We start from the raw sequence: 16,287 nt of genomic DNA, 5'->3' as shown, positions 1-16,287 counted from the left end.
CAGGAGGCCAAGTCAGATGGAGGGGACCCCTCCCCCCACCATGGAGGCACAGGGACAGGCTCCTGTGATGAAGGCTGCAGACCTTGGGGCAAGATTCTGGCTCTATGAACAAGAGGCAGGGACGGCCAAGCGTTCCCCACAGTACAGGTGTGGGTAATGCCCCTGGGGAGCTGTACTCTTATTTGGCTCCAGGGAGTTTTGAGCCAGTGTATCTTTGTGGAAGCCCTGCTAGGAAGGGTCATGTCCGGTCCATCTGCCCAGCACTGCCCACTGTGAGTCCTGGCCAAACCTGGTCAAGGTTCTCAGTCCAGAGTTCCTGGAAGCATTGACCACAGCCCCAGGTCTAACCTGTAGAGATGCCCTCCCCCATTTCCTATGGGGGCTGCCAGCGCCCACAGTACTCTCAAAGTCCTTTATTGTACAATGTCATCTGTTTGGGGGGGGAGGGGGCAAAAGGACTAACAGGTACACAGAGAAATAGATAAATATGCCAAGCTTTTTCTTTTTTCCTTTTGAAAATCAGGCATTTATAAACAAGAAAGCATACATTAATTACATAAAAATAGTTCTCGAGTAGCAGAGTAAGCCATCATATTGTCATTAGCAGCAGCGCAGGACTAGAGGGTGCAAGGGCTTGGGCAGTTATGAAGGGAGAGGTGGGTTTATTTTTCTTTAATTGATGAAAATGTCATTTGAGAATCCTGACTTTAACGCAAGAGCCCCCTCCCCAGCCCCAGGGTGGGCCCGTGGGGAGGGACCACAGAGGATACTCTGCATAGCAATTGGGGGTAATGAGTGCCACGGAGGACACCACATGGGAAATGCCACAAGACGCTCTGTCCCCTCTGGCAGATGAGCACTTTGTCCTTAGTTAAAAACAACCCAGAAAGCAAGACAACCAGCAGGTAAGAAAAGTTTACACGTATAATACAGCGGTGTGAAATGGGAAAGTATTTACATGTGAGTTGTTTAACATTGGCTAGTTCTGTATGAAAAGCAGGGTGTCGTGGGTAGGAGTTAGCTGCTCACCAGTGAGTTATTGCTGTTGGTTTTTCCCTTCGTTAAAAATCTTTCAGGATGGAAATGATGAGTAAACTGATAAAGGGTTTAACACACAGGGAGAGTCGACAGCCAAGATGATGGAAACCTCTCCTCCCTTTCTCTGAAAAGAAATTTGCAGCCTTCCTAGTAGGGAGCCAGGCGTGCAGTGCCTGGTCGCCCAGTCCACAGCAGGTCCTGCAGAGAGCAGGGCTGCCTTCCATGGCAGCAGCAAAAAGTACCCAGTGCTTCGCCAGCTTCACCCAGGACAGAAGCAGCCGGATGACCCAGTCTCTAGGTCTCACAGGGCCCACATCAGCCTCCAAGAGCCTCACCAGAAGCAGGGGGAGGAGGGACCCAGGAGGAACAGCTCTTGAGATGACAAGCCCTTCCCAAACCGGAGTCACTCTGGCATGTGAGGAGAGTCTCTGCTGCAGACAGCGCACTTCCTTCCCATAACGGGGCCAGTGCTGGACCAGGGAGGCCAGGAACCTGATGGTGACAGAGCTGTGGCAAGGAGAGGCTCTGCTGGGAAATGCAAGTGCCCCTGGAACCAAAGGCTCAAAGGGGCCCAAATCACTGTGACCTCCTACAACAGGGACAGCCACACAGAAGCACACCAACACACTTAAAGCTTTGCTCCAACTAAATCATTTAGTTTTCCTTGAAGAAATGACTGAAAAGCACAACTCTAGAAAAACAAGGCTGAAAACAGCATTCTTCGTGTTGCGTAACAAAACTGACCCTTTAGGAGACAAGGTCATAATGCCCATGGATGGGTCTAGCTATGGAGATGTGAAATCCATGCATACAAGTTTCATAACTGAGAGGAAAAAAAAGCCAAAGAAAAAATCCAAATAAACGCTGTGTATACATGATGTCCCTTTTGCATTGCACTTCAGAAGGGGGGACCCGGCAGCAGCCCAGACCCCCTCAGTAAACCAAGGGCAAAACCCTGCAGACGACCTCGGCACCAAAGGTCAGGGCTTAGCAGTCTCCAGATGCAGGCAACAGTCCTTGAGGTCACTTGTACCTGCGCAAGCCACCTCCACCTTCCCTCAGGTCATGGCTGCCCTGTCAGGACTGGAGCGGAGGGCTTCTGTGTGATCTTCTCATGGAAATAAACACAATTGGAGGATGGGTGGTGGCCTCTTGTCTACTGGGGAATCATTTTTCAAGCTTGGGCAGAAGAAACCTTATACAATTTGCATAAACAGTTAAGAGTAAACGAGATTATTTGGAATAAATGCAAGTAACGTATTTTGACAGTGGCAGATTCAATCGCTACTGAAGACGATATTTTGGGGGTAAAAAGACAAGTCAGGGTTTGCTGTACAAGATGCTGGAAGGCACAGAACGACCCCCAAGTTCAGTCTCTGCATTTCCATTTCTTGTGATTCCCTTGTTCAACCAAGCACCAGAGGGGATTTCTAAGCACTCGAGCACTTAGGGTTTGAACTGCTCTAGAAATCGGTAAAAACCTCAGTTAACTGGGAGTAAAAAGAGAAGGGGGGGTCTGACAAAGTGCAGTTCTAGATACATGTTTAAATGAACAACAAAAAGGGGGGGGAGTGATATAATGCTGTTTTTGTTCCAATGCTGCAGCCTCAGTCCCAAGATGAGGAGTGATGTCTGCCGCATTGAAGAGGGGTTGCTGTGGTCAAGCAGCGTGTGGGTTGTGGGTGGGTGGTGGTGTGTATGGGGAACAACACAACATGACACTGGACCATGGCCACTGCCTAACACAGGTTAGCCCCTCATGGTGTAGGTGGGCGGGGGCATCCAGAGGCCTCAACAGACTGTGGCTCAGGCCCCCGTGCCTGCAGGGCAGGGTTAGTGGTGATGTTGGTGGGCGGGGCAGTGGCGGTAAGGCGGGCAGTGTTGGGGCTCATCTCGCACGCGGCGCTCTCCCTGCTCTTCCTGGCAGCAGCAGGAAGACTGGGGTCCTTGTTGCTGAAAAAATAGACTCTGAAGAAAACCCTTGCTGTCCTCTTGCAGCCGCGGGCACAGATGAGCGGTGATGGCTTCCCAGGACGGTGGTGGGTGGGTGCCACCCCCACCAGAGTGGGTGTCCAGATGGCGTCACGTGTAGGGGCCTTTTACAGTTAGTCATTAAAAAACATGTTGATTTTCTGAGTATCAAGTCTCCTTACTGGTTTAAATAGCTTATAACAAAGTGTAAATGTTAGCATGTTCCAGCAAGCAGAGGACCAGCTGCAATCCACAGAGCCAGTCTCAACTCTGGCTGCAGCTGGGGGACATGGCTTGCTCACTTGAACTTGGCCAGTAGAAAATTTTGCAGTGGATTCCAAAAGTATGTGGTTACAAACACTCGCTTGGTAATAGGCACAGTAGAGACGTTGTGCTGTGTGGCTGCAGAGGCAGGGGCTGGGCCTGCAGAGCACATACCCGCCGCCCTCTGCGCACAGATGGAGGTCCACGCGGCAGTGGCAGGCACTGCCCAGGCTAGGGATCCAGCTCGGCATTGCCTTCACCACCCACATTCTCAGGCCGTGGCCGAGGCCACAGCTGCTCCTGAAGCTCCTTCACCACCTTCTCCAGGTGCTCACGGGCCTCACGTTCCCTCAGCAGGTCAGCTCGAAGCTGCTCTCGGTCCGCCTCTGCATGCTGCAGCTTAGCTTGCAAGTCCTCAATCTGAAAGGGACGCTGCGTGGTCAGTAATGCCCGACACCAGCACTCCCACCCAAGCCCCCACCTCCCTTTAGAGTTCCTAGTTAGCTGTAGTGCCATGTCTGTCCCCATTCTACCTGAATGGCTCCCAGGAGGGCCCAGATGTCCACCCAGAGCAGAGGCTGACTCCACTTCCATCCTGTACTTCTGAAGTACCCAAGATGGAACCAAAGAGTACTACAGATGTAGAAGACTTTCCCTGCCTCCCTGGGATGGAGCCTTAAACTCTGGGCTGTTACCAAGGTCTATCTCCTCATCCTAGCTTAGAGCTTGCTGCCCAAGCCAGCAGCAGGAAGGGAAGCCTATGTTCTGGGGCCACAGTGGTCCCGGTACGGAGCTGGAACACCTGGACTTCCACCTGTGGCTATGGATGCACCTCGGGACCTCCAGGCACAGCTCCTCATCACCTCACAGATCAGCCTGAGACGGGCAGTCTAGCATGCTGGATCTGTGACAGCAGCTGTCCACTGTATGCGCTAGTCTACCAGCCAACCCACCCTAGTACCTGGGCTGAGTACTTGGCACGCAGGCGGCCGGCCTCACAGCCCTTGTCACACACCCGGACCTGCCGTGCCTGCTCCAGCTCTCGCTTCAGGCGCACCCGAGACTCATTGGCCTCTTTCATCTTCTTCTCGTTTTCAGCTCTGAGCCGCTCGATCTCTTTCCTCAAACTGCGCTTGGCCTCTGTGGCTTCCCGCAGTTTCTCCTTCTTGGCCACACGCAAGAATTCTAGTTCCTGGGAGGACACGCGGCAGACAGATTTAAGAATTGCCAGTCAGCACCTCTGTACCCACCCTGCACCCACAGTCTCCTAACCTGACTGCTAGTGTCCTTCCCCCAGAGCCCAGCAGAGAGTTTGTTACGAGCTGTTGGTTGCTTATATCAAGGCTGCCGCAGAACCTTCTCACACCTCCTCCTCCCAAATGCACATGCCATGCCTCACGGGTAGGGGAGGAAACCACCAGGGAGACAGTCTCAGACACTGTGCACCCGAGGCCTCAAGTTGCCCCCAGCCAGATGGAGCCACTTACTTCTGGTACTTCCCATGCCCGTCCCCCTTGTTAGAAGGCAGCATGACACCGTCCCCCATGAATAATCATGTGGGAAATCACACCTCCACCCAGAATGGGGCAGAGAGGAGGAGGCAATGACTAAGACTCACTCTGAGCAGAACATCTGAAATCTTGCAGCCCTGAGGATTGACAGGGTTGTGTTGTGCTAAAGCCCACGCATGTGAGGCTGCCCCCAGAGCTGCCAGACTCAGGCTGGGGTGTGAATTCAGCAGAGGTTGAGCCTGCAGCAAAACCTTATGCTGAGCCCTGGCGAAGACCAACGGCTAAGTTCTTTACTCCCCAAGCTGCCTGAGAACTGGGCCCCCCTTATTCGTGCATAGAAAGGAGGAGAGGAATGGCTGCAGCGGCTGCAGCTGGAGGAGCGGGGGCCCAGCCAGCAGTAACTGCAAGCGCACGTGCACCTTCCCAGCATGCACTTCCAGAGGCCTGCGGCTAAGTCCCTTTTGGAGACATCCCTGCACGCTATATGCAAAGCCCACGTCTTGCTGGAGAACGCACCAACTCCTGACAGAGAGAGAGAGGCATCACTAGTACAGCCGCTCTTCCCTCAACCATCAACAATGGCTTTTACCAACTAACATGCCAGTTCTTTCAGGGAGACCCCCACACAGGGAAAGCTGCAGCTGAGAGCACTGTGGGAGCCTTCCTGGAAGCACAGAAGAACTCTGCACATCACAGTGCCCGCCTGCGGCCCTCCTCACCTGGTGCAGGCTGCGCTTAGCCTGCAGGGCTGCCGTCAGCTTCTCCTCCTGCTTCACCCGCATCCTGACCACCTCATGGAGGAACTTCTCTTTGGCTTCCTTGGTATCCAGGCCGCCCTCCAGGGCTTGCCGCAGATGCTCCAACTCTGCCTCCAGCCCACTTGGGGCGTCGGCATGGGTGGTAGCATCAGGGGCAACCACAGGTGGAGCAAGCATGCCCGGGGAGCTGAGGTCCTTGGCAGAGCTGGACGAGGTAAAGGACGGAGAGGACAGCGAGGACAAGGAGGAGGTGACTGAGGACAGACAGAAAAGACACAGCATTAGGCACCCCAGTCATACCATGTGTCCCACCCTCCCCCATCCCCTGTACTAATGCCCAAAGGAGCAGGTTCCAATCCATACTTACATTCCTCTCTGCTTTCAACTTCCACCTCAGCCTCAGAATCCTTGTCTTCCTCTGGGACAGCCACAGATGTCAGCACATCTGGGGCTCCTGGTGTTTCCATGGTCAGCTTCCGCTTCCGGGGCTGGATACAAGTGGTAAGAGGTTCTGGTGCCCGGGAGGCCACGGTGGTGCATGGCGGACTGTTCACAACCTTTTGCTGGGTTGGTGGTGCTAGGGCCACATTGGGGGCCACAGCTGTCTCAAAGCTCTTGTAGGAGTAAAAGCTGTAAGAGGCGTAGATGCTTAGCCGGGGTACGTCTGCCTCACAGGTCCCTATGAGCTGTGGGATGAGCCCTGCTCACTCAGCCAATCTAAATCACAAGGTCAAGGTTCCAATGAGAACACAAATCTCCCCCAGAGGCTGGGGTAGGCCGGCACACAACTGGGCCTTCATGCCCATGAGAAGCTATTATTTACTGATTTATCTATCTCTATAAAACCCTAGCTGGCTTAGAATTTGCTGTCTATATCAGGCTGACCTCAAACTCAGAGATTCACTTGCCTCTGCCTCCTGAGTGCTGGGACTGAAGGTGTGGATCACCATGCCCTGCTGGAAACCTAACTTTTTTTAACAGACAGGTCTGTGAGCTCAGAACTTCCCCCAAGACTTCAAAGCTCTGGAGAGTTCATCCTAGGACTAAAGACACCAACACCACTGCAGTCTGCTAACCATAGTCTGGCCCTCCTGTGCACCCCTCACTCACCTGTCTCGAATCAGGGCTGGGAGGTGTGGGGAGGTCTCTTTCTCACTCGCTGACACCGCAGGGGACCAGGGCCGGAAAGCAGAAAGGCGCTGGCGAGGGTGGGCACAGCCAAGGCTCTGTCAAGAGAGTCCCTATGTAAGTGACTACAGGAAAACAGGCCACTGGAGTCCTGAGACCAGGATGAGCCAGAGTTGGCTCCAAGAAGGGCCTGGCACCCTCCCCAAAGACCCCAGACAGGTTCCCACATAGCACCTTATTGGAGGAACCAGCCAAGGTCCGCAGCCAAGTGGACTGCTTGTCCTTCTCAGAAGACGCAGGGGACTGTGAGGAAGTGTCGTCTGCTTTGGGTCTTATGGAAGCTGGGGGCTCTGAAACCTGTGATCAACACAAAAGGCCCTGTTGGGATCCTTGGGCTCAGGCAGGGTCTAGTCCTCCTACCAACTCCATGGTAGCAAGTTCCCCATGGACCCAAAATGTATGGAGCCATGAACACAGTGCGCCCTTGGCCCTGAGCAGAAAGGTAAGCCTGCCGCCTCTGTGAAGGGGCAAGGGCGTCCCACGAGAATAGAGGGGACACTGTGCTGCTGTGGGCTGCTATGAGGTGACCTCACACACAGCTGCAGCCGGCTGTGTGGGCTGCCAAGATCCAGTCTGGCCTCCACGGTGCTCTGACCCTTAGGCTCTTTGCCTTCAGACTACACTACTTCCTTAGAACACAGATATAATATATGTTGCTGGAAAGGCTGGAAGGGATCAGTTCCACTCCATGGCCCATGCCAGGAATGGGTTAAATGACCCAGCAGTGACCACAGGCTCAAATGTGAGCCAATAAGCAGCTATGCTCAAGCTCAGAAGCAGCCTGGGAGGGCTGCCCTCTGGGTGGCCTTGGTCAGTGTTTCATTAGGGAGCATTAGAGATACCCCTCTCCCCAGAGGAAAGACCACGGCACACATCACAGGTGCCTCCACACTGCCTTTGCGGTCAGACTCTTGCAGAAGTTACTCAGTGCCCTAGCTTATCTCAGGAACCAGTTGTGGTTCGTTCTGACATCCAGCACTAAGTGGAACACACCTGAGCCAATCTGTGTGGGAAAGTGTGTGACCGTCCACCCAAATGTTACACCCCCCACCTGGGGGACATTCTATGCAAGATAATTAATTACAGCATGGGCCTCTCCCAGAGCAGAGCCGCCTACAGAACTTAAGCTACTGTCCCCCAATTAGGGCCTAAGAAGATGATAGGGACCTTAGGGCAGTAGAACCAGCAGATATACCAGGGCTTACACTGCGGTACCAGGCACGCTGCCTAGAAGTTACCTGGGCTTGGGGGAGGGGGAGAGGTAAAGCCAAAGTGAGGTCTGTGACCTCTAGCAGGGGGCCTCAAGTATACCAAAGAACAGGGTTCTTCTCCAGAATCCTTGGGGGAAACACCCCACCATACAACTGGCCCAGCAGAAGTAAGGCTGAAACCTTGCTGCCTGGAAGGGGCACAGAAGCAAGCAGTCAAGGTGCTTCTGTGATAGGTTTCCCACCATGAAATTTAGATAGGAGGGGTGGATCAGTCCTCATGGAAGCCTTCACCAAGGCCCAGGTAACGTGTCGTGCTTGGGCTGGGTCCCCATCCTAGGTGCCTGGGAGGCCTGCTGCCCTTCCAAGAATAAGGAGGTATCTGGAAGGACCCCTGTGTTCAGGGGCCTGGGATAGGGAGCCACTCTCTTGAGGGATTGTGCTGGTGTAAGGGATGAGGCGGTGCTGGTCCTAGGGTACAGCCGGGTGCATGTTCTTCAAAGACAGACAAACAGCCAAGAAAAAACGACACCAAACCGGCTCAGTTGTGCTGCAGCTTTCCAGAGGAGATGAGTCACAAGGTCATAGTGTCATTCAGCAGAGGCCAAGTGTGCCCCCTGCAGAAGTAGATACCCAGGATGCTGGCTGGGGCAGAAGAACCCACTTCCGGAATTGCAAGGATCCCTCCCACAGTGAAGGCAGAAGGGGTGGTGGTGTTGCACACCAGGGTGGGGCTTCCTGTCTAAGCAGACGCTGGCTGGAGCAGGTGCAGAAAGTGAGCTCTGTTCTCTCACAGAAAAAGCCACAAGTCTAGTCTGGTGCCGACTTAAAAACTCCAGAGACCTAGGGGGCAGGGAGTATGACACACCTCCCAGGCAGCCTCATAAGCCAGACTGTGGCCCAGCAGAAAAGGCTGGAGAACAGGACCACTGGGCAAGGCTGCTTCCTGTGCAGAAGGCGGGGGAGAGGGTGCCAGACTGGTGTATTAAGGTCAAAGTCTCCTAAGCAGCCCAGTTGTTTCACATGAGATGGGGAAGCCCCTGGAGCTAACAGAGGAATCTGCAGGTACCTTGAACAGTTCTGAGATATTTCATAAAAAGTCCAAAGAACTCTTACAGAACAATGAAGTCTTAAAACTAGACGACGACGACAGGAATTTCCCCTTTACACCAAGCTGCAAAAGTGAGGGTGAAGCTGAAGGGCACCTGTGAGACCAGAGGACCCTGCAGACGCCTCTGAGACATGGCCTGGGACAGACCATAGTGCTTCCCTCTGGAGGGCCAGTTGGAACCAGTCAGTTACCTTTCTAGGGGCCTCAAAAACAGCCCACAGTACCTACAAGCCAGGTATACCCAGCAGAGATTGCAGTATCATTCACCAATGATGAAATTAACAAATTATAGGAAGACAGCAAACCCTGGCAAAGGTAGAGGTAAGAGTCAGTGGCTGGCTGTTTTGCTTTTCTGACTTTAAGGCTGAATCCCAATATTTGTCTCGGGGTTTTTATTAATCGTGCTACAAGGTGGGCTCTGGGTCCACGTGCTAAGGCCAGGACAGGTCTACAAGAGGCAACCCTGCCTCCAAAGGTTCAATAGCATAAGGCCATTATCAGACTATATCAGGGAGGAGCTAGCTGGGCTGGCCACAGCAGTGCCCTGCGGCCACTTCCTCTCTGGGGCTTCAGACAGTAGAGGTTTGTTTCCCCCACATCCCAAGGGCAAAGACACACTGAGAACAGGTGCCACTGAGTGTGAGCCTCTGCACCTGTGCTGGGAAGGCCAGGGACAGTCAGGGCTGCAGATACCATAGAGCCCAAAGCAAGGAAGAGTCAGCTGCATGTGCCCACCCGGCCCCAGCCCTCCACACCCCACACTGTGGGGTCTGTGGGATTCCTCACTCCCACCTCCAAACATCTACCTCAGAATACTTGCTGACCAAGGACAGAAACAGGGGCAGGACAATACGGGCCCACAGGATACAGTAGAGCCTGGCATTCCAGAGATGAGCTGTGGCCAATGTGGCCGCTGTCTCTAGCACTTGCCTTTAGCCTCAGACAGTACAGAGAACAGCCAGGCAGAGCCTCAGGGATTTGTGGCCAGCAGGAGCCACACAGCACAGATTGGGGACTCTTAAACCAGACAGGGAGTGTTTCCTGTGGATGCCTATGCCCAGTAAACAAAGACAGTAGGTAGCTGGAGAAACCCTCACAAGGCATGGCAACTTGCCAAAGGCAGAGGGCCTTTGGCTAGTGCTTTGGAGACAGTGGAGAGTGAGCTTGGGATTCTAAAAGAGGCCTGCACACACTGCTAAGATCATGGTGACTAAATACCCACAGCAGAAATTGAGACCCACTAGGGGCCCAGGGAAGCCTCCACACAGCACTTGCTCACCCCACAGGCTGCAGAATCCTAGCAGTCCCCACCCATTCCTAGTCCCGAAAGAACAAGCTCATTGCCATTCTTCATCCCAGGAACTGCCCCCATGTTTAAGGAACTTCACTAGTCAGAGTCAGCCTCAGAGCTGGGGGTCACGGTGCACAACAGAGCCAGGGCACGGTGCACAACAGAGCCGGGGGGACAGTGCACAACAGAGCCAGGGGGCACGGTGCACAACAGAGCCGGGGGCACGGTGCACAACAGAGCCGGGGGCACGGTGCACAACAGAGCCGGGGGGGACAGTGCACAACAGAGCCGGGGAGGGACAGTGCACAACAGAGCCAGGGGGCACGGTGCACAACAGAGCCAGGGGGCACGGTGCACAACAGAGCCAGGGGGACAGTGCACAACAGAGCCAGGGGGCACGGTGCACAACAGAGCCAGGGGGCACGGTGCACACACACATCTTTAATCCCAGCACTAGGAAGGCAGAGGCAGACAAATATCTGGAAGTCTAAGTCCAGCCTGGTCTATATAGCAAGTTCCTGGACAGCCAGAGCTATAACAGAGAGACCCCCAAAAACAAAACAAAAAAGAATCTGCCTCAGAATCTACCCCCAAGGCCTGCCTGCCCAGCCATTCTTCCAGCCACATCCAGCTTCTGTCTTTGTTGTGTGGGTGAGAATACCATCTCAAATGCTGCTGGCAGCACTAGGTGAGCTCAGGGTCATAGCTGGGTGTGACAGCAACGTGCTGTCTAACTCTTAACTGGTCACTATGCCAGACGTCAGCCATCTTTAAGTAACCACCAAGTAGCCATGGGAGCACACATGAGCCCTGCTGTATGTTCCTGGCTTTGTAGATAGTACCCACACCTCAGGGCACAGCCCAGGCACGCTTCCAAGGGACAGAGGCAGAAAAGGCTGACAGAAGGAACAAATGTCAGGAAATAAGGCTCGCCTGATTCCAGCCAGGTTCTCAGCCTATCTAGTGCCAGGGTCTCTTGTCACTCAGGCTTTTAAACACACAAACACAACAGGATGGATTATGAGGGAACACCCAAACCCAACAGCTGCCAACAGCTACGCAGCAGGCAAGGCAGTGCTCTCTGTACCATCCAGAGGGTCACAGTCAGACACCTGGAAGAAGCCTGTGATGTCTTGGAGCACCTCATACCTGAGGGTCCCGTGAGTAAAGTGTCCTAGGCTTAAGGACTAAACAAGGATAGGAAGGAACTTTGGGATTCTCCTTGTGATGGAACAGTCTTCCCAGGTGGGAGCCAGCTCTGCTGTAGGGACGTTAAGGGACGTCCGTCCATTCAGAAGCTCTCAGAAATAATGAATCTCCCTTGGGACTAGAGAGATGGCTCAGGGGTTAACAGTACCTGCTGTTCTTCTAGAGGGACTGTATTCGGTCCCCAGCACTCATACAGTGACTCACAACCATCTACAACTCCAGTTTCAGACTGATGCCCTCTTCTGGCCTTCATGGGTACCAGTCATGCATGTGGTATACACACATGCATGCAAGCAAACAGAAATAAATGAAAAACTACTTTTGAGAGGGGGGGATTTTACTTTATGTTTAATTTTTTTAAAAATATTTATTTATTTATTTGTTATGTATACAATATTCTGTCTGTGTGCATGTCTGCAGGCCAGAAGAGGGAACCAGACCTCTTTACAGATGGTTGTGAGCCACCATGTGGTTACCGGGAATTGAACTCAGGACCTTTGGAAGAGCAGGCAATGCTCTCAACCACTGAGCCATTTCTCCAGCCCTGTTTAATTTTTTTTTTAAGACAAGGTTTCTTTGTCCTGAAACTCACTGGTCTTGAACTCAAAAAGATTTACCTGCTTCTGTCTCCCAAGTACTGAGTTTAAAGGCATGTGCCCCCACTACCCAGCTATGAATGTTTAGCCTGCATGCATGTGCATTATATGTGCCTGCTGTAGCCTCTGCAACTGGAGTTATGAACAGTTGTGAACCGTATATAGGTACTGGGAATAGAATCCAGGTCTTCTGCAAGAGAAAAAGAAGGTAAGGAGAAAGGGAGGAAAGGAGGGAGCATAAGTGGGTAGGCTGCATCTCTCTCAAGACCCTGGCTCACTGTGGACAAATGCTGAGTGTTCCCTCCCAAACTCCAGAATCAGATACAAGGAGATGCCAACAGCCTACAGCAAAAGGATGTTTTACCTTGCCTGCCCGAGTAGGGGTTGTCACATATGAAAGACTGACTAGAAGCCAAGACCCAATTAAACATTATGTCACAGGTAGTCTCTGCCTAAGGGTATCAGGCCCTGGCTGCCTACACACAGACAGAGATAGACTGACACTCTGCTGGGGACATCAAGACTCTCAGGGGTTAAATTAGCGGTCTACCTGTGACTACGACCTTAAGCTTGGCAGTCAGGTTCTGGTCCCTGTGGCTAAAACCCTTTGCCAGTGTGGTGCTGCCGGTCCACCTCAAACTTCCTGGCCACTGGGGTTTGACATCCATACCCAGGCCCAAACAGTAACACTCAGGAGCCATCTGGGAGTCCACGATCTCCCCAGTGTGAGGCAAACCTTTAAGAGGATGGTTTGGTGCCACCTCAATTCTGGAACCAGAGACAATATCAAGCAATCTTACCGCAGTCAGGGACAGCACGACTGGCCACCTCTCAAGGGTGGGGACCTCCATCGTACTACCGGACTGGAAGTATTCAATGGAGGATACTTGGTAGACAGAGCTAATCTATGCTTATGTCTGAGAACAAACAGCTCCTGAGTTGCTCCCTAACAACAAGCGGAGAGAGGTGCTGCCCCAGGGGTGCTTCATGAGGAAATCTCTTCTGAACTTCAAAGGGTCTGCATGGTCCAGAGGGGTGAGCCTTGGGAAGCTCTAGTTTTGGCCCTGACATAGACTCAGAGGACATTAGCAGGTGGCAACACCAGAAAACAGCTCTCAGAGTAGAGAATGCCATTTGAGTCTGGCAGAATTCAGCAGAGGGCCACTGGGCAGATGGTAAAGGTGGAAATGCCTTAATCCCATGATAGATGTTTCTGAAGCAGCTACTTGGAGAGGAAGGTGGTAGGTACCACCTAGGGTGATACACAGGGGGCATCAACTCCATGAGTGACTTGGTAACAACACAACACAATGTCCCACCCAGAGCATGAGGTATGGCATGGTCTACTTGTAGTTCGGCTTGCAGACTTTAGGCAGAGCCAGCATGGAGTCTACATGCCAAGGAGACTGAAAGTGGCCAATTTCCTATAACTTCCTTTGGTTCTGGAGGCTGAACCCAGGGCCTTGTGCAAATGATCCACTACTAAGCTCCATCTCCAAAGCTCTCTGCAGTTCCTGAGGGAAGACTCCATGGAGAGAGCAGGGGTTCTTGACCTTTTAAAAGCTGTGACCCTTAATACAGTTCCTCATGTTGTGATGAGCACCAATCATAATATTTATTTTCTTTTTTAGTTTTGGTTGAGAGAGGGTTTTTCTGTGTATTCCTGGCTGTCCTGGAACTCGCTCTGCAGATCAGGCTGGCCTCAAACTCAGAGATCCGCCTGCCTTTGCCTTCAGAGTGCTGGGATTAAAGGCATGAGCCACTACTGCCCAGCCACCAAATTATTTTCATTGCTATTTCATAACTGTAAATTGGCTGTTTTAAATAATAATAGAAATATCTGATGTGCATCCTCTATGAAAGGATCATTCAACCCCTCAAAGGGGTCATGGTCGAGCAGAGGGTGGGTCTATGTAACATCCAAGGTTGATGCCATCTATTTCCAAATGTCTGCACTTCATCTGAGGGGCCACCTGCTCAGTTCTGACTTAAGGGCCCACAGGCTTCAAGGTCAAGGCCTTCCCTTCCTAATCCAGCACAAGGATCAAAGGACAAAAGGGCGTAAGGCAAACACACCCTAGACAACTGTATCTACTCTCACCCATCCAGGTGGCTGCATTGAGGGGCTGAAGCCACAGCCTAACCCCTCCTGACTGAGAAGGACCAGCCGAGCAGAGGGCCCACAGCTGTTCTGAAGGAGCGGAGACAATGGAACTAGTGCTGGCATTTCTACCCTCCAACCAAGGGCTTAGAAAATTGGAGAATATTTGTCCTGCAAAATTACAGCCTACCCATGTGTTATAAGGATGGCAGCAGCTCTAATAGTAGCCAGATACTCAAACAGGGAAGGGTCAGTACTGTCTTCTTTAGCTCAGTGCCAGGTCCAGAGCAGAGCCTCACTGTCTTGAGCACGTGCCCATGCAGAATCCACAGAGAACAAGTTTCTCCCACCACGCAGGCCCCCATCCCTTAATTAATTGATCAGCGGTGGAGTACTACCATGGTCTGTCCTGCACCCTCTCCCTTGGTGTTGCAGCAAAAGAACTGAAATGCATTTCGTACATCTTGACGTGAGTCTGCTCTGCAAACCTCCAGGACCAAGCACGTTCTGAACCACTACTGCTCACAGACCATAAAGGTCAAAGTGCTGTGGATTTGAAGCTACACGTGTGCATGAAAATTTCTCCAAATAAATCTACTTTCCAGCAAGCACTGAAGATGCTCTACCTGCCTGGTTAAGGAATAAGTCAGGCAGAATGAGATGCTATCTCATGCCCAATTGGACAGCCAGGATGAAAACCACAGCCAACAGTAGGCAACAGGCAGAATGCAGTGAACAGGAAACCCAGTAACCTACTGGTAGAAATACAAATTTGTAAAGCCACTATAGAGCCTGGCAGATCCTTGCAGGGCTGTCAAGGTTGTGGATGTGGTCAGATGGAGAGTACGTACCTAGCTAATAGTATAAGGCCTGTGTTTGTTTCCCAGCATCAAAACCCAAAACAATTTTAAAAACCATCCAACCAACAAACCAGAGCAGTCAAATGACTAGCAATCTCACGCCTGAGCATTTGCCCTGTGCTTCTGTGATTCCCAGGTCTGCTCAGGAAAACTCTGCATTGCTTCTTACAACGACTTAGAATCCCACAACTGTCTCATAAACATGTGGATTAAAAGGCATAGTAAGGTGGTATGTGTTTCTACAAGCATGGCTGTGATTTTTAAAACCTGGATAATACAAATATTAGCAATGATGTGGAGACGTATGCTGCTGGTGGGAATACAACATGAAGGAACCACAGGAAAACATAATCCACACGCAGGTATACAAATGTGTGCAAGTGTCTGTTCACAGCACCACTGTTTGCAGCAGACAGGAAACGGGAACTACAACAGATGCATAAACCGTGATGTGTCCGTACTGTGGGACGCCACTCAGTCTTCATGAGGCATCTACAGCTATAATACTGATGACCTTAGGAAACAGCTTGCTAAGTGACGAAAGTCAGTTACAGAAAAACAAACAAACAAAAAACCCACACACATTCTTATTTTGTGTGAAGGAAATTTTTCTAACAGGAACACCCAGAGACAACTTAGATCAGTGGCCAGGGGAGAGAGAGTTGGGGTGGAGGGTCAGCCAATGGTAGGTACAGATTTCATATTGGAGTGATAAGAATGTTCTAAAATTAGTGGAGATGGTTTCATACAGTAAAATCAACATCTTTATGAGAGATAGACGATGCTGTAATTTTTAAAAAGTACTAAAGACCCAAAGCTGTGCTGAGTCTTTGATGGGAAACCAAAGCCTGAGGCTGAGGTCTTCAGAGCTCAACACGGGCGAAGAGCCCGGGTTCAACCAGAGGAACAGCTGCCCAGAAGACCTACACCAAGGTCAATGCTAAGCCCAGGACGCTCTAGTCGCTGCCATATACTAAGCCCACGTCACAGACACGGGTACTCCGTGTGAACATCCAGATGGCAGCTGCTCTTTGTCAAGTCTCTAAAATGCAATGCTCATGAGGAAGAGAACTTGAGAGCAGGTGGTCTGACTTCTGCTCAAGGAACATTCCAGACCTTATCATGAGGCAGAGAGGAACTCCTCAAATAAATACACAGGAGGCGAGCAGATACACAGAGAC

At 51.8% G+C, this 16,287-nt stretch overlaps 1 protein-coding gene across 2 annotated transcripts in view; it reads right to left on the bottom strand.

Annotated features, from left to right (window-relative positions):
* Positions 1-398: 398 nt before the first annotated feature.
* Positions 399-16,287, bottom strand: part of LOC121448069 (ski oncogene) — a 68,847-nt gene continuing 52,958 nt past the window's right edge. The window contains exons 2-7 of one of the 2 annotated variants that reach the window (XM_041651703.1): positions 6,905-7,027; positions 6,653-6,768; positions 5,910-6,172; positions 5,504-5,796; positions 4,235-4,465; positions 399-3,693 (exon numbers count right to left, since the gene is read on the bottom strand). In XM_041651703.1, coding sequence (XP_041507637.1) covers positions 3,505-3,693; positions 4,235-4,465; positions 5,504-5,796; positions 5,910-6,172; positions 6,653-6,768; positions 6,905-7,027 — 1,215 coding nt within the window. In that variant the 3' untranslated portion in view covers positions 399-3,504. The remainder of the gene's footprint in view (positions 3,694-4,234; positions 4,466-5,503; positions 5,797-5,909; positions 6,173-6,652; positions 6,769-6,904; positions 7,028-16,287) is intronic. The other variant, XM_041651704.1, reaches the window with a different exon arrangement.

The sequence above is a fragment of the Microtus oregoni genome, unplaced genomic scaffold, assembly GCF_018167655.1.
Source record: "Microtus oregoni isolate MIOR12 unplaced genomic scaffold, Mior012 000005F_ref0000423, whole genome shotgun sequence".
NCBI lineage: Eukaryota > Metazoa > Chordata > Mammalia > Rodentia > Cricetidae > Microtus > Microtus oregoni.
Note: the sequence above shows the minus strand (reverse complement) of the source record. Positions and strands in the feature narration are given on the sequence as shown.